At 33.7% G+C, this 17,435-nt stretch overlaps 2 protein-coding genes across 2 annotated transcripts; both read left to right on the top strand.

The window, feature by feature from the left end:
* The first annotated feature begins 658 nt into the window (after window positions 1–658).
* On the top strand, window positions 659–7,056 carry LOC132599323 (L-ascorbate peroxidase 3-like). The gene is made up of 9 exons (XM_060312635.1): window positions 659–888; window positions 967–1,091; window positions 1,864–1,913; window positions 2,616–2,681; window positions 2,768–2,816; window positions 4,084–4,166; window positions 4,321–4,400; window positions 4,538–4,640; window positions 6,658–7,056. The coding sequence occupies exons 1-9, from the start codon at window positions 776–778 to the stop codon at window positions 6,850–6,852; spliced, it is 864 nt and encodes a 287-aa protein (XP_060168618.1). The 5' UTR covers window positions 659–775; the 3' UTR covers window positions 6,853–7,056.
* A 6,824-nt stretch (window positions 7,057–13,880) lies between these two features.
* Window positions 13,881–15,759, top strand: LOC132599321 (MYB-like transcription factor 4). The gene is made up of 2 exons (XM_060312633.1): window positions 13,881–14,270; window positions 14,980–15,759. The coding sequence occupies exons 1-2, from the start codon at window positions 14,008–14,010 to the stop codon at window positions 15,497–15,499; spliced, it is 783 nt and encodes a 260-aa protein (XP_060168616.1). The 5' UTR covers window positions 13,881–14,007; the 3' UTR covers window positions 15,500–15,759.
* Window positions 15,760–17,435: the final 1,676 nt, after the last annotated feature.

Genomic DNA, 17,435 nt, shown 5'->3' with positions numbered 1-17,435 from the left:
ACGAAGGAAAGCGGCTAGATCTTTTCACCAAATCTATGGCAGCCAACGTTTGTAGTTCCTAGTGATATAATTGAAAATTGCCCACAAAGCCAATCCAAGAGCAACATATCAAGAATGAGAAGAAAGGACAGAAAGCTTCCCATTAACAAGTCCACAAGATTGAAATGATGGAACTTTGTGTCTGTTTTTTTTTTTTTTTTAAATATAAAAATTGAAATCAAAGGTAACGGAGTAGCATGGAGTGTGGCTTAGTATTTAATGAAGTGGATTGAGATCACGAGACGAAGGTGGTCTATCTTACATTTTCTCAAACAAAATAAAATTGTGAGTAATAATTTCTGAAAGACTTGTAGAATAAAAGAAATAAATAAATGTATTAAGTAATGCCATTAGAGAACCAATTTCCCCTACTAACAGAAATGTTGAAAAATGATGAAGATTAAACTTAATCAGACCTATTTTAGTAGTCTCCATCCTCATCTACGATATCTGTCTATACAAGAAAGATGATAAATACAAAACTGATTTTGTGTTGTAAAAACTACCAGTGACATAATATGCCCATAGTTTTCATATAATAAAAGAAAGAAAAAAAAAAGGATATTTATTCCAAATGCCAAATGGGCTAAACTAGTTTGACCCGCGTCTTTTTAGCTCCAAGTTCCAACAACCAATTAAAGCCTCAAAAATACAAACAGATGAGTTTCCATTTCTAGTGTTGCTAAAATAAAAAATCTTATCCTCATTCACAGTTGTTCGTCGGTCCATTCCATCAATGGCGAAACCAATCGTAGACACAGAATACATCAATGAAATTGAGAAAGCTCGTCGCGATCTCCGCGCTCTAATCGCCAGCAAAAACTGTGCACCAATCATGCTTCGCTTAGCGTAATTTCTCTTTCACTCTCTCTACACACATATACGTATATATGTATAGGTTAATTCATTTATGTTTCTGTTGTGTAGATGGCACGATGCAGGAACATATGATTTTAAGTCACAAACTGGTGGACCTAATGGTTCCATTAGAAATGAGGAAGAGTTCACTCATGGTGCTAATAATGGCTTGAAAATCGCTCTTGACTTTTGCGGTAATATATATTTTTTCCCTTTAAACCTAGACTAATGTATTCCTTTGCGAATAGTTTGTACCAGTAGAGTTACTTATTGATTTGTGGAATTTACACTTAGACTAGCTTAATTATAGATTTCTTAAGAGATAATGGTCAAAAGCACACCTGAAGTATCACTTTTTTGCGAGTTTTCTATCTGAACTATCACCGTGCGTTTCCTACCTGAACTATCACCAACTATTTATCAAAACACACTTGGAACCGTTATCTCATTTCTTACTTCAATAAAAGTTTAGCAAGGTGAAAAGTTATCAGAACTCAGCGTTGCAAAAAAAAAAAAAAACCCTTGATGTTTACTTTCTATTTTACCCATAAAATTCAAACTATTAGACTCCGTAGTTAGGGAAAAGTAACAAGGGAAGTGATGTTGAATAGGTATAACTATTTCACTCAATTATCTAGAGTTTAAAGGATGAAAGGGACAAGTTGGAGGGCCGCGACACCCTTACAAGCACTGATGGCAATGTAGGGGTTATTGCGTCATGGATCTTATGTGCTTCAGAAGTCACTCCGAATGTACCCCTAGTGAAAAGCAGTCAGAGTTTAACTACTATAAACAATGAAAAATAAATCCGCTTCCATTCCTTAAAACGGAGTGTTGTGTAATTGCAAACTTGAATGAGACTGCGTAAGTGTCCACCAGAAAGCACTATTTGATATAAGATTCTCCTTAAAATTGTTAATGGCATTATTGTTACCTTTTTTAACATGCTGTGTTTCTTCATTGCAGAAGCAGTGAAGTCTAAACATCCAAAGATTACATATGCAGATCTATACCAGGTGACTCCGATGTTCTATTTCTAGAATCTTTTCGTGGCATTCATATGATTTAGAAAGGATAATCATCTCATTTCGTGACTGAGTGGCTCATCTGATGAAGAGTGAGACGATTCTCCGATAGTTTATTTTGTAGATCAGTATTATAGAGAGGAAAATGATACTCCTTCCTTGTAAGTTTTAGATCAAATGAGATTTGTTGGAAAAGATTGTTTCTTGATAATTCTCTTCGTTTTACAAAAGTTAGTTAATTAGATCAAAGGGAATCCTTCCTTAGTTAGGCCATAATCCCTCCAAGCTATAAGATGAACAAAATAAACGTGAAGCAGTCTGTTTAACTGTGTTACTGCCCGTGCTGTTGATCATAATAATTTATTGAGTGGTTATAACATATAACTGACACCCAACAGGTGATTTCTTGCCGACATGGCACACGAAAGTCAAATTCATATAGATTGATGAAAATGCACCTTTCATTTGTGCAAGCTGGGTGCTTTTTAGCAATGATATTATCCAGAAAGAGGATCCTAGATGGCTAGATCTTTTCCTAATAGCTGAGATTTCTCATAGCCTGTTGTATTGTTGGTACATTATTGTACTTAAGATTTCTTGATCTCATAAAAAACATTATTTTAATTAAGATATGTTTATGTGCACAATAGTTGAGGGTAGCTGAACTGTTATCAAAATCCATTCCATGTTTAGCTTGCAGGTGTTGTTGCAGTTGAGGTCACTGGTGGTCCGACTATTGATTTTGTCCCTGGTAGGAAGGTAACAAAGTTTTTACCCTTTGTTATTTAGTTGAAAACCACTTAATAATGAAATGTTAACGCTTTTATACCTCCGTTTTTCTATAGGATTCCAGTATTTCTACAAAGGAAGGGCGGTTGCCAGATGCTAAACAAGGTTTCACGAACTGATTTTCTTCTCTAGATATGTTATCGTGAAGGAGTGTCATCAGTGCCCTGCAAAATCTTTTTCCCCGGTTGGAATATGGCATTCCTACTAATTAGCATGCATATCACCTCTAGTGTTTTGCAGGACATTTACACAGACATGGCGACACAAAAGTTGTGCAAGCTAGGGTGACCTGAAACAACTAGGAGAGAGAATATACTGATTTAGGTCCAACATAAAAACAAAGTTTAATCTCATTCAAAAACATTTTGACAATTGAGAAGGGCTCTGTTAAATACTAACAAATCATGCTGGCTATCCCAAAACCTCTAGAGCATATAACATATTAAAACCTACAACCAAGCTTCAGTGGGAGATGACCCAGACAAGGCAGGGGATTAGTGTCCTTTTGGGTTTTCTAGTTGAGGAGTGGCAAAGTAAAGAACTAGTGTCCTGTTGGGGTTTCTAGTTGAGGAGTGGCAAAGTAAAGAATTAGTGGCCTGTTGGGTTTCTAGGTGAACGGTAGTGTTCTAAAAGGGTAATACAAGTTTACAAAATAAGAAGATTAGAAAGGATGACATGGCTTAGTTCGTTATGGACGTCTGTGGGTGGTGTCCAATTAATCCCAATGTCGAATTTGAGTTTAGCTCAACCAAAAATATGGAGCTTTTATTCTTTCTTGTTGCTCTTACGGAGTCTTATCAGAAGACAAAGTTGAAAATGGCTGCACTACTGACTGACAAGTTCTGTTTTACCTAGGTGCTTGTCAGTCTATAAGCATACTCCCTTCCATTTACACGTGTGCATAGAGATAATATTTTAATGACTTCTGAAGAATATCCCTGTAGTCAGTTCAACATTGAGAGTCTTAATGCATTGCTGTTTGGTTATTTGTTGGGTTGAGGATATGAAGAAGATGTAAAAGAGCCTACTGCTATGTTGACAAGATTGGAAGTGGAGATGTTGAGTATGAGCTGGTAAAGCAGTTCATTATTCAAATGATCAGTCTGCTTTGACTTAGCGTCATCACCTTATAATGACTAGTCATTTCAGCTTTTAATGATGTTGCTCTTCAAGTTTTTGATGTTGAATAGTAATTGTTCTTGTCTAAGTAAACATTTTTCCAGCTTAGAGGTTCACTTTTTTGCTCATAGTTTGTAAGAGACGTTTTTGCAGTGTTTTGTCAACAAGATTCAGGTTTTTAGATCTGTTAATTGTTTGTTAAAATAGCTTGTAGAAGGTTGAGCTTCTCTGATTCTTTTGGGATTGATGGTAGGTGTGCCACATCTAAAAGACGTATTTTATAGGATGGGTTTGTCTGACAAAGATATAGTGGCACTATCAGGGGCTCATACACTGGTAAGTTGCTTTGCTTCCCACAAGTGTTGATTCGTTTTCAATTTTTATGTTCTTCTCTCTTGCACTAAGAACTACATGTAACATGTGGTTGCAATGAAAGCGAAAACCCACACTCAGAGCACATGCCAATTAGTTCATTTGATGTTGTCTGCAGGGAAGGGCACATCCAGAAAGATCAGGCTTTGATGGTCCATGGACAAAGGAGCCACTGAAATTTGACAATTCATATTTTGTGTAAGTAATATGGGCATATGAGCTAGTTGTTGGATCCTTATGACCTTTTTCTTCAAAGCCCTTTTCTTTTGGGGGGAAAGGCAGTGTTAAGTATCTTCTGTGTTGCTGACCAAGTATAATTGATTTTCTGAATCCAGGGAGCTGCTTAAGGGGGAAAGTGAGGGCCTACTGAAACTTCCCACAGATATAGCTTTATTGGATGATCCTGAGTTCAGACAGTATGTTGAGCTGTATGCTAAGGTATAAGTTAGTTCAAGGATGACCAAACGTTTGGTTATTCAAGTTTAAGTTATGCTAATATTGAGTTTGCTAACAGTTCATAATTAGATCAACACAAGATGAACAGGACGTTTCTCTAGATTTTAATCTTGTCAGTCTAGTTGCAACTTGTAGAGGGGAGTTTGTGAGAAAAACTACTTTTAAACATATATGAGTTGGTTTGTTCCACAATTATAACCTCCAAATGTTAGTTTAGAAGGTGTGTTCTGGTTTCTAATTTCCTGCATTCTTGCTTTGGGTGCTATTCCAATAACGATGACTGCTCTTCTGTCTTTATATGAGGATGATTAGGACTTAATAATAGCGGTCTTATTTTAAGTAGGATTGTAGACAGTGGTGCAGCCAGAAAATCATACAAGGGAATTCAAAAAAAGTTATTTGAGTGTCACACCTAGTATATGAACCTGTGACCCAAAATAATTTTTGAACCCCTTTTACCACTATATAATGCAATCCACTACAATAGAATTCTTCCTTGTGTTAAGGGGATTCAACAGTTAATATAAAACCCTAAAAAGTCATTTTTGCCCTGTTCGCACAAAATGATTTTCCAGTGAAAGGGATTCAATTGAACCCTCTTGCCTCCCTTTAACTCCGCCCCTCGTCGTAGACCTTGAAGGTCCAAACCGGACAGTGAATGCTGTCAAGCTACAGGGAGCAATAATCAAACAAACCTCAATAGTTATGGCTAGATAATAATTTTCGGGTAGAAATAGATGTTGACAATGCACATGAAGTATCAGGTGGTGGTCTTTGGGTGAGAGTATGCAAGTCATGTGATCTAGTTAGCACATTTGAGAAAGACAATGTTATGGTCTCCACAATGCCTTCTTATGTAGGTACTGGAGAGTCCACCTAGCTTAAGGGCATTGCAAAGACAAATATATTACTATGTGCTTTTTTAGGAAATAACGTGAGACTGTCTATCTTACTTAAATGGAAGAGATCTGAAGAAATAACGTGAGATTGCCTATGGTAGTTGACGAGGCTTGAAAGATCCAGAATTTCTCCCGTGCCTCTTTAAGTAAAAATCGAAGTATATTTATCGTTATTTCTCACCCTTCATGGCGAAGGAAGGAAAGTACATTTAAAATGCTGTTCTATGATGATGATAACAAAGTAGCACAGTACAAGGATCCTACAATTTTTATACGTTTTAGGTAGTTTAGGACAGATAGAAAATTAATCAAACTTCATGGTATGTGTGCTGGAAAAAAAAAAAGCAATAGAATCAAAAGGCATATGTGGGATTAAAAAGGTCGGAGAGCCTTGTTAATGACAGTTGGAAATGGATCTTTTGCAAGACATGGGAAGTTGGAGGGATGTTGCAGTACAATCAAAGGGCATATGTGGGATACAAAAGAATCCCCAAGCCTTATCAATGACAGTTGGAAGTGGAACTTTTGCAAGATATGGGAAGTTAGAGGATGTTGTTCCATCTCATTTCTATTAATTTTCAAGTTCTTCTTGACAGGCTGTGTTGGGAGGAAAATAGTACGGGATAGAACAGGTTTGACAGCTTTATTGATCCCGACTATTGTGTCCTACTTTCTCTCTCTCAAAGGTACCTGCGACATTAAGTATGATCTAGATAAGATCTGTTCTATTCAATTCAAAGTAGTTTTGTTTGTACTTTGTGTGTTAGAAATATTGACTGGACATTTTGCCACTACGTTTTGTGTACTGGCCAACTGGGCCATTCGCATTTGTCCAGCAAGTCTTTGCAAAATGTGAAGGAATCAATGTGATCCTTACTGTTTAGATTTCTGTACTTTTCAATGGTTCATATTATTTGTATTGCTTTCATTTCCTTGAAAGCCTTTCTGCAAATGGTGCTTGCCACTTTTACCACCAATGCTTAATTCTTGCTTTGAAGGAAAGTTGCCTAAATGCAACTATTACCATTTCAACGAGCTTTTTATTTGGTTGCTGGTATGAAAACTTTAGCTATTCATGTCATATTTATTGATTATTGCAGGATGAAGATGCTTTCTTTAAGGATTACGTCATATCACACAAGAAACTATCTGAGCTAGGGTGCACCCTAAGTTCTGGTTCCAAGACCACAGTGAGGGATGGTACTATATTAGCACAAAGTGCTGTAGGAGTTGTTGTGGCTGCAGCAGTGGTGGCACTGAGTTACTGGTATGAAGTGCGGAAAAGGATGAAGTAAATTGCAGGACGACGTATTCCATTCTTACCTCCATATCACAACCTCGTACCCATTAATGATGAACTGTACCTTATTTGTATGGTTTTACACACTACTTTCAAATAATAGCATTTAGTGTTGGATTAATACAAAAATATAGTACTAATAAACTGGTTGTACCGTGGAATCTATGTTTATATTTGATCCCGTACTTTTGGAGGGTTACTGATTTCTCTCTGCGTTGGCTTTTGTCTCAGATGCTTTTTGAGTTTAATCCTGTTAGGAATTTGACAAGGAAAGGTAGGTCAGATCAAAGGGAGCATGATTGACTGCTACCAGAGAATTATATACTACATCTATTTGTTTGCACGTTCCATGTGCGCATTATTGAGCGGCATACCTACTTAATTTGCCTAACATTGTCAGTGATTGTTGTCTACTAATTTTCCCCCCAAACATGCAGACTATTTGTTGGCATTTCCCAGTTTTTAGAGTTCCTGTTGTCCCAACTTTTCTGGTTATGGTACATGAATCTGGCCCTTATCATGCACCTACACATTCCCCATGCCTAAACTAGGAAAGAGATGCTTACTACTGTGTTTGTATCCAATACGAAAGCAGACAAAAGCACCAAAACTTTTGATTTCCTGTTGGGTGAGTCAATCTGGTTTATGATTCATTCCTTAAAAACTTACTATAAGGGTTTGAACTTTGGATGCGTGGTACCGTATTTTGTTTCAACTTTGTTAACTATACAACAATTATAAACAAACTCGTGACAAACGGTAGGGTTGTTTGGTTAAAGCCCCTACTAAGAATCGGTCACAGAAAAGGTTCCGTCTTTGAAGTGCCAAAAGCTTTGATGACTCAAATGTTCATATTAGGAAAAAGTGAGCGAGCGAAGGAGTAGCTTTAGACTGGATTTCTCTATTTGTCTTTTAACTATAAAAAATCAAGCTCTATACCAGGTGCGCTTTAGATCACCATAGGGGCAATGATGAAAAGCAAGCTCATTTGGTTACCAATAGCACAAAATATCTATCAGTAAATTAACTAGTACTAGTTCTTTAGCTCAAACTATTTGGAATTGGTTACATAACTTCTCTATATGATTTCACCCTATTCAAACCCGTTCACTTCTAATATTTACTGAAGAAAGCAAGGTAACGGCTAGATCCCAAATGGGAAGGCGGTCTCTATCAATAATTATAAATAGCATTTATAATAAGAGCAAAAATACAAATAAAGAAAAAGGATAGGGAGGAAGCAATTACTGAAGCTTTTATCCACCAAATGTGGGACAGTTGAGAGAGACCCAAAAATCACAAAGGCAGGGAAGTCACATGGGGAAGAGAAATAGAGACTAAAGAGGTAGGTAAAACAATGGGGTTTTAGGACAGCCCCACCAGTCTTGTTTCTTATACCTAAGCACATGGTATCCACGAGCCTCTCACTCGGTATCTCACCTTATTGTTCCCATAATATCACCTCGCCCATGATCAACCATTTTTCCTTTCATTATCCATTAAATTTATATACCTTCATAATGTGAAAAAAAAAAATAACTATTAGTATAGTTTTAACATGTTGTAGCCACTATTCGAGAAAAGGACCAAAATCATCCATAATGTTTGGGTTTGGATCAAAATCATACATATTCTTTCACATGGTGCACTAATAGTACATTATGTTTGCATAAGTGGTGCACTTTTAGTCACAATCCCAAATAAATTTAACGGAAAAGAACAAAAATGCCCCTGAACTTTTAGAAAAGGTATATAAATACCCTTTATTCATCTATTTTGCTAAAACTACCCCTCAATTCAACTTTTTGGCTCATTTATTCTCCTTGACTAACGGACAACACTAATTTTTTTTTTTTTTTTAAAAAAAAAATTAAATTGCACATGACATTTTATTACTGAAAAATTGATTTATTCTTTTAAAAAGAAATCTGAAACCTTGGAATTTTTTTAAATTTGGAAAACTTTTTTTTAACGAGTAAAACCTTGACTAACGGACAACACTATTTTTTTTTTCTTTTCAAAATGTGAAAAATTGGATTTTTATAAAAATTTGAAAAAATTAAATTTTTTATGGAAAAACTGTGTTTAAGAAAAAAACCAGAAAACTATCTTTTTTTAAATCTAGAAGAAAATTATGGAGTATTAGTTTTGCACATTTTACTTAAAAAAACAATCAGTTTTTCAGATTTAAAAATTGAATTTTCTAAAAAAAAATGGGGTTTCCACCCGTTAATTTTTTTTTTCCAAACTTAAAAAAATTCCACATGTTTTAATGAAAATCCAATTATGTTTATATATATATAAAAGGCTTACTACATTTGTTTTTTTTAAAGAAATGGATGTTGAAAAATTATTTTTCCTTATTCTACAAATAATGATTTTTCAGATTTCTTTTTAAAAGAATAAATCAATTTTTCAGTAATAAAATGTCATGTGCAATTTTTTTTTTTTTTTTAAAATAAATAAATTAGTGTTGTCCGTTAGTCAAGGAGAATAAATGAGCCAAAAAGTTGAATTGAGGGGTAGTTTTAGCAAAATAGATGAATAAAGGATATTTTTATACCTTTTCTAAAAGTTCAGGGGCATTTTTGTTCTTTTCCGTTAAATTTATTTGGGATTGTGACTAAAAGTGCACCACTTATGCAAACATAATGTACTATTAGTGCACCATGTGAAAGAATATGCATGATTTTGATCCAAACCCAAACACTATGGATGATTTTGGTCCTTTTCTCCCACTATTCAGTTCTTCACTTATCTGCTACTCGTTCTTGAAACCTATCGATTGGAGGTGGAAGTGAATGACATTCTAACCACTTTGTCATTCGAGGAGGTGTCAGAATTTAAATTTTATGAATTCTAAATTTTTAGAATAGCAATATCAAATATTAGCAACTGAATTTCATTTTTTTTATATATATATATATATATCTTTAGTGATTTTTTTATACAAATACAAGATTGAGCGACCTTCTAGCTCCTTCTATAAAATGGATATTATATCCTGATATCTCAAAACTGGTCTTCTGGTTCCCATTTGTGAGGAAAGGGTAAGGAAATAAAGGGCTTCATATCAATAACTAGGGTCTCTAGGAGAACCCAGCTCACCTTATTGGCCGGTGTATGTAGGGTCATGAGAACTAAATGCTTGGAAACTATACTTGAACTAACGAAAAACAAGCATTTAATTCAATTATAGGATTTTCCTACTACAATAATTCGAGTTAGGATCCGCAGCAGAGTCAGCAATTCTAACAAGAGAATTGAGAAAATTAAAAAATTGTTCATATTTGAAATTTTAACTTGTAACTTAAAGTAATTTTTGAACCGCTATTTCTGTTACATTAAAACCTTCTTTTATATCAAGGGAATTCAATAAATTATATAGATGCAACGGTTCTTTTTTAGCCAATTTGCACAGTATATTTTTCCTATGAAAGAGATTCAGTTAAACCCCTCCCAATCACTTAGCTCTGCCACGGGCGAGTCTATTGTGTTAGTTATAGGTTTACATGAACTTAACAACTTTTATCCGGATACGTGAACTCAGTAACTTTTTATTCGTAAATATTTAACTAAATCCAATTATTATATACTATAGTATTAACTTGATAGCATTGTAGAAACTCATGAACCTCAAATCCTGAATCTACCTTTGGTTCCGCCTTTATTTGGACTAAAGATAGATAAGGATGGAATTTGATAGTTAAGCACGTTAGTGGTGGCAGTTAATATTAAGATGGAAGCCAAAACATGTTGGAGAAGATAATGGATAAGCTTATAAGGTTGGTTTTCTTTTCAATTAGTTCTGATAAACGAAGAAGTACGTGTGGCAACAAAATCCAAAACCGTGCCATAGTCTAACATCATAATTTTTGTGGTGGGCAGCCATTTTTTTTTTTCGATGTGACACAAGGGAATGCAAAAAGTTGACAAAAGGTAGGTAAAACACACACACATGAAATTACGCAAGTGGACAACTCTCTTTCAAGTCATCAAACCCAAGTTGATAGGAATAGGGGTTTAGTATCGTGAATCACAGGCACAAGTTGTTATCATAGTTGTTTTCGGAGAGAGAAGAGAAAGAAAGAGAGATAAGATTTTGTGGAGGTGGGTAAAAAAAACAAAAAAAGAAGTACCTTTGCAAATTGGTGGTAGATAGGGGTAGCAGATAAGTGATTTAGGTCAAACTCGGAGCGGGTTAAAATGGATCGAATCAATAAATGAATCATAATCACTCCGTTCATAATTTATTTAGGTTATATCCCTATCCCTGCAAGACACAACCTCCCATCCTTTTTATGTCATTTTTTGATTAAGAAAAAGTTAAAAAGTAAAATTAATGCATTTTAAAAAAAAAATTATTAGATTAAGTTAAATAATTTTCAATCTTTAAATTTGATTGTGAACTGTTGGCTTGGAGTCGCATTTTGATTCGTTGGGTTACATTATTTTGACCTCACAATTTGATGGATCATTTCGAACTCAACCCGATGTCAAGTCAACATGAAGAATCATAGTTCAATTCGTTTAAATTTAGATAGGTAAGCGAATTATCAAAATAAAAAAGGGAGTTGATTTGTCAGGTATGGGGGTAGACTGGAGCGGATATGCCTTGTCTCAAGCGATGTTAAGGGACACCCAGTGTCTATATAGGACACCTAGTCGAATTATAAGATATGTATATGTAGATAATAAGTGAAATAAAAATATTAGATATAAATATAAAAATTTCCTCCATAATTTGTTATAATAATTTATATATTTTTACACTTCTTCAATGTTGGCTTCCAAAAAATTGGGCATACATCACTGGAGATAGACAATCATATGTGTAGCAAGAACAAGAGTAACAAAAAGGTGAATCAATCTTACCATCTTCAACCCAACTTTGTTGCCTAAATTAACTTGAACCACAAGTCTTGAGAAATATGGTATCTTCTCTCTTTAATAATGAAACAAACAAAAAGAGAGAAGTGGAAGGTGAACCAAAGCCCATATACAACAACAAACACACCCCACATCCATTTTCCCCCTAATTTCCTATGCTTCTCTCTTTTTTTCTTCCACTATTCTTCAACCTCCATTTCTTCTAGAAACCCTAATAATATACACCCATATATACTCAATCCCCTTTTCTTGCATGCTGGATAACCAATACAATAAAGAAAAAAAAAAAAACTTTGTCCTAGTGATAATTACTTGTACTAGCAAGAATATGTAAGCCTAGAGGACTCTGAATAATTCTTCACCAAACGCCCATTACAACTAACCAAAATCCTTGTTTATATTTTCTCTGCAACTCTTTTTCATTTGAATCTTCTTATGAAGTATTAGTAGAAATCCAAAAGAAAAAAGGGTATATGTTGTAATTAGTTTTATGCACTTACGACTGTTAAAAGATATTTATATGATCAGATCACTTATAAAGTAATTATAGGTAATCAATCTTTATGATACATATTACTAATTCATAACCTGCTAAAATGGTATGTACTTCCTTCGTTCCAATAATCTCACTATGGATAAAATGAGTTTTAAAGTTAAATTGCTTCGAAAGAAATGTGTACAAGTGGCATTCTATTTGAGATAGACTAAAAACTAAAAAAAAATAGTATATCACATAAATTGAAACATAGGAAGTAATTAACTTGCTATGACATATTAAAATTCACTAATAATATAAAAAGTCTTTACACTATCACTGTATATACTTAACTTAGATCAATACATATATATATATATTCACAAAATTGGTTTAGCTTTGACGGTTGTAAGACAAACTCTCTGCGTTTGGATAAAGTTTTAGTGTACCTGGTTCAACACAGATCTAAATAAAGTTGTTAGTTCAAACAAGAGCACAATGATAATATTATTATTTTAAAATTGGTACTCTGCAAGAAAAGTGTCAGGTACATGTCGTTCTATGGTTTGGAAGATTTTGAATATTTAGCTAATTTATTTTATTATAAGATGTGGTTCAGAGTTTAGTCACAAACCTTAAAAAAATAATTCATAGAATAATTAAGAAGAGAGATCAGATCACATGACTCTCCTGTTTGTCCTAAATTTACTGGTTCCTTATTACCTCACTTTGCACCTACCTAAAGTTTATCTTTAATTAGTTAGTCATCAACGCCACTTTTACTCCATTTCCCCCATTTTCTTCTAGTTGGATTTACTTACAGGATTAGTATTGCAGCAATAATATATAGTAATTCAATATTTGTACTCTATGGTGTGTAGTAATGTTTTAGATTTATGCTATATACATCGTTATTATAAAAAAATTTATATCATCAAATCACTATTTTATTTTTAAGGTTACCAATCTCACAATTTAAGAAAAAACACTTATATATATATATATATATATATATATATATATATATATATATATATATATTCTTTAGTTGACATGATAGTATATCTTTTTTTTATATCTTTTTGTTGTATATAACTTAAACTCGTATTTTCATCTCGTTAGGTGAAGTACCTATAATAACATGGAGTATTTATTATAATAAAGATAATATGATTACCCGAAAATAAAATATATAACCTGATATATGCTAAATTACACTGTCATTATTTATAACTTAAACTCTTATAAAAAGAATAGTTAACTTATTGTTAAATAAAAAACTCACATTATCAGTGTATCATAATAACATGTTATATATAGTAAATAACCTATATAATTTTTCAGGTTGCTGATTCTATTTTTAGGGGGTACGGTAGTAGGAGTATAATTTGTTTTTTTCTTGCACTATATAGAAACTACTCTACATAAATAATGATAATTATTGATGGTCATATTCTTATCATTAACAAAGAAGAAAGAATGGCCACCAGCCACTCCCCTCAAACCTGTCTTACCAACTCGCATCTAGAAGCATAAGGTCACTCCCCCTCCCCCGCTACCCCCACCCCCTTACCTACCCCACCACCCCACGTCAGTGGGTCCACTCTTATTTATGGAGTCAAAAGCTTATAAAATCCCACCTCAAGTCCTGAAAAAAGCCGGCTTTGATTCTCAAATATACCTCCAAAAGCTAAACTTCCATTAAATTTCCAAAAACAGTACAATACTTGTGAGAAAAAGAAAAAAAAAGAAGAACAAGAAGAAATAGTTTTAACATTGGATCCAATGGGAAGATCACCATGTTGTGAAAAAGCACATACAAATAAAGGAGCATGGACTAAAGAAGAAGATGAAAGACTTATTGCTTATATTAGAACTCATGGTGAAGGTTGTTGGAGATCACTTCCTAAAGCTGCTGGTCTTCTAAGGTGCGGTAAAAGTTGTCGTCTCCGATGGATTAATTACTTGAGGCCTGACCTTAAACGTGGTAACTTTACTGAAGAAGAAGATGAACTTATTATCAAACTCCATAGCCTTCTTGGCAACAAGTACGTACCAATATTCACTTCACTTTAATTTAGTATGCTTTTTTTTTTTTACTTAAGCACTTCAACTTTGGTGAGAAAATGACAAAAATATTCCGTTATAATTGGAGTTGGTAGAAATTAGTGCTTTAAATATACGTCTAAGCAGTTTTAATCCTATTAGTGAACCAAAAAGTGTAGCACTTTTCGTTTCTGTTGTATTAGAACACTAGGCGATAATTGTATTCACGGAATTGACTAGTGATAAACACACGAGTTATTTAACTGAAGAAATCATCAGGATAGACTTCTCCTGATTCATTTTCTCTAATTCGGGCTTACAAGAATCAGATCACTAGAAAAACCAGCATCATAAAACCAAATAATTGGGGGATATGAATCAGGGAGAAGTTTGTCCCGATGATTTCTTCAGTTTAAATGGCTCACGTGCTTCTCACAAGTCGATCCCTTGAAGGATAACAATCGTCGTGTAATTTAGATATCAACAAACCAAAAAGTGATCAGTTTTAGTCCTATATAGTCATAAGGGGTATTTTAGATATCAACAAACAAAAATAGTTGTTTCAGTTATATATATTCATAAAGGGTATTTTAGATTAATTTCAAACATAATGGACTATTTTTGTCATTGTTTCAGCTTTCACCACTAAAGTTTAATTACTTAGAATGTGAACTAAGTTGTCACTTATCATAATTTCTTCTTGATTTTCAGGTGGTCACTTATAGCTGGAAGGTTACCCGGAAGAACAGATAACGAGATAAAGAACTATTGGAATACACATATAAGAAGGAAACTTTTGGGCCGGGGCATTGATCCAACAACACACAGGCCCGTTAACGAGCCTGGAACCACACAAAAAGTCACAACAATATCATTTGGTGCTGCTGGAAATAAAATTAAAGATGAAGAAGATCAAAAGATGATTAATGTCAAAGCTGAATCCGGGCTTAGCCAATTAGAAGATGAGATTATTAGCAGTCCATTTCGAGAACAGTGTCCTGATTTAAATCTTGAACTCAGAATTAGCCCTCCTTCTCGTCAAAATTACCAACAGAGCCATCATGATCAAGATTTAAAACAGAGTCCAAGGTGTTTTGCCTGCAGTTTGGGTATACAAAATAGTAAAGACTGCAATTGCAGTAAAAATAATATGGGAAATATTGCAAGTTATGATTTTTTAGGGTTAAGGATTAAAGGTGTTTTGGACTATAGAACTTTGGAGACTAAGTGAATATTATTTGGATCATTTTATTTGGTGGAAGAAGAAAAAGAGAATTTGAGGAAGACATCAGTATTAGTTTAAGTTCTTTCCAATTTTCTCTTATTTGTAAAATTGAAAGCATTATTATACATATTACGTTGAAAGCAGTGTACCTTACGAAATTTATATCATTTTGCTGGTACTATGTTAATTACTCGATTATTTTGGCATTCCTTTATAAGAGAATTCATTAATCTCCATTCAAATAATAATGGAGGATTTCCTGATTAGAGGGTCTGCTGTTGTACTTTTCTACTATTTTAGCCAACACTTTTTGGTTCCTAACATGTTCCTTCCCAGCTTAATTTTATGAGCCCCGAACTTTTTTAATCCAAAAAATAACTTTTGGAACCAAACTAACCCTTTAAAAAAAAAAAAAAAAACCAAACTAGGCTTCACGCGCGTGAAAGAGAGCACTTTTTTTTTTTAATTCTTTTTTTAAGCTATCAAAATCACGTTTTTTCTATATTTTGGGCAAAGATTAGTTATGTTTCAAAACCCCGAAATATTAATATTTTATATAGAACTTAATATATTTTTTTGCGTACAATAACGTCGGCTCATTACATCAAGTATACCTAAACGTTTGGATCGTCGTTTTAGGGGTTATAAAGTGCCCCGAAGTAAGTTTTGTTTGCTTGGAAACTTGTCATCTTTAGATCTAAGTGTCATATTTTATAAGGTTTTAATTAAAGTGTTTTGAAATAAAAATATTATATTAAAAAATAATTCATCCAATACGAGAGGTTCAATCAAAGTATAATATATCTCATTCAATGCTCCCACCAAGGTTTGATCCCATGTTGTTGGCATAAAAAAGAAGTAAGTAAAAAAAAAGAGGCTAAACCACCAAGCCAAATTGGTGAAAGCAATAAAGTAGACACTTTTTATTTTTCATAATGTTTACTAATGCTATCTAACTCGTTTTCATAAATTGAATTTCGAATCTCGAAATTGATATTCAAAACATCATTACCACGGGATTAGTATCTCGAAATAGATTTTTACTAAAGAAGAATGATTTTTTTGCACAAATTTGGGGCAAAATTCAAATTGAATGGGATAACGAGCATTTTTTGGAAAATCGGCTCGGCCAAACCGCAGCAGTTTGTTCGTGTAGATCTCGAAAAAAATACCCTAGGTAAAAAAAAAATCGCTAAAATTGGACATCCGAGCGGAAAGTTATGACCATTTAAAGTTTCAACAATTTGCAACTAGTTTTCTACCTATGCTGCTGTCCTTATTTTTTATTTACGTGAGTAAAGAGACATATGTATACTTGATGTAATGAGCCGATATTATTGTACGCTAATTTTTTTTATTAAGTTCTATATAAAATATTTATATTTCGAGGTTTTGAAACGTGAGTAATCTTCCGTCAAAGTACGAAAAAAAACTTAAAGATAACAAGTTTTCAAACTTACTTCGAGGCACTTTACAACCCCTAAAACGACGATCCAAACATATATGTATACTTGATGTAATGAGCCGACATTATTTTACGCTAAAAAAAATATGAAGTTCTATATAAAATATTTATATTCCGGTGTTTTGAAACGTGACTAATCTTCGGTTAAAGTACGGAAAAAAGCTTAATTTTGAGTTTGATTTCCAAAGAACAGAGATGACAAGTTTCCAAGCAAACAAAACTTACTTCGGGGCACTTTATAAGCCCTAAAATGACGATCCAAACGTTTAGGTATACTTGATGTAATGAGCCGACGTTATTGTACGCAAAAAAAATATATTAAGTTCTATATAAAACATGATTAATCTTTACCCAAAGTATGAAAAAAACGTGATTTTGATAGCTTAAAAAAAGGTACCCCCTTTCACGCACAGATTCTGTGCGTGAAGCCTAGTTTGGTTCTTTTTTTTTTTAAGGGTTAGTTTGGTTTCAAAAGTT

The sequence above is a fragment of the Lycium barbarum genome, chromosome 6 (genome assembly GCF_019175385.1).
Source record: "Lycium barbarum isolate Lr01 chromosome 6, ASM1917538v2, whole genome shotgun sequence".
Taxonomy (NCBI): domain Eukaryota; kingdom Viridiplantae; phylum Streptophyta; class Magnoliopsida; order Solanales; family Solanaceae; genus Lycium; species Lycium barbarum.
Note: the sequence above shows the minus strand (reverse complement) of the source record. Positions and strands in the feature narration are given on the sequence as shown.

Coding starts and splice junctions, on each gene's coding strand:
- LOC132599323 (XM_060312635.1), top strand. CDS start 776: ATGGCGAAACCAATCGTAGACACAGAATACATCAATGAAATTGAGAAA. Junction 889..966: donor CCAATCATGCTTCGCTTAGC/GTAATTTCTCTT, acceptor TCTGTTGTGTAG/ATGGCACGATGCAGGAACAT. Junction 2,682..2,767: donor ATTTTGTCCCTGGTAGGAAG/GTAACAAAGTTT, acceptor GTTTTTCTATAG/GATTCCAGTATTTCTACAAA.
- LOC132599321 (XM_060312633.1), top strand. CDS start 14,008: ATGGGAAGATCACCATGTTGTGAAAAAGCACATACAAATAAAGGAGCA. Junction 14,271..14,979: donor CATAGCCTTCTTGGCAACAA/GTACGTACCAAT, acceptor CTTGATTTTCAG/GTGGTCACTTATAGCTGGAA.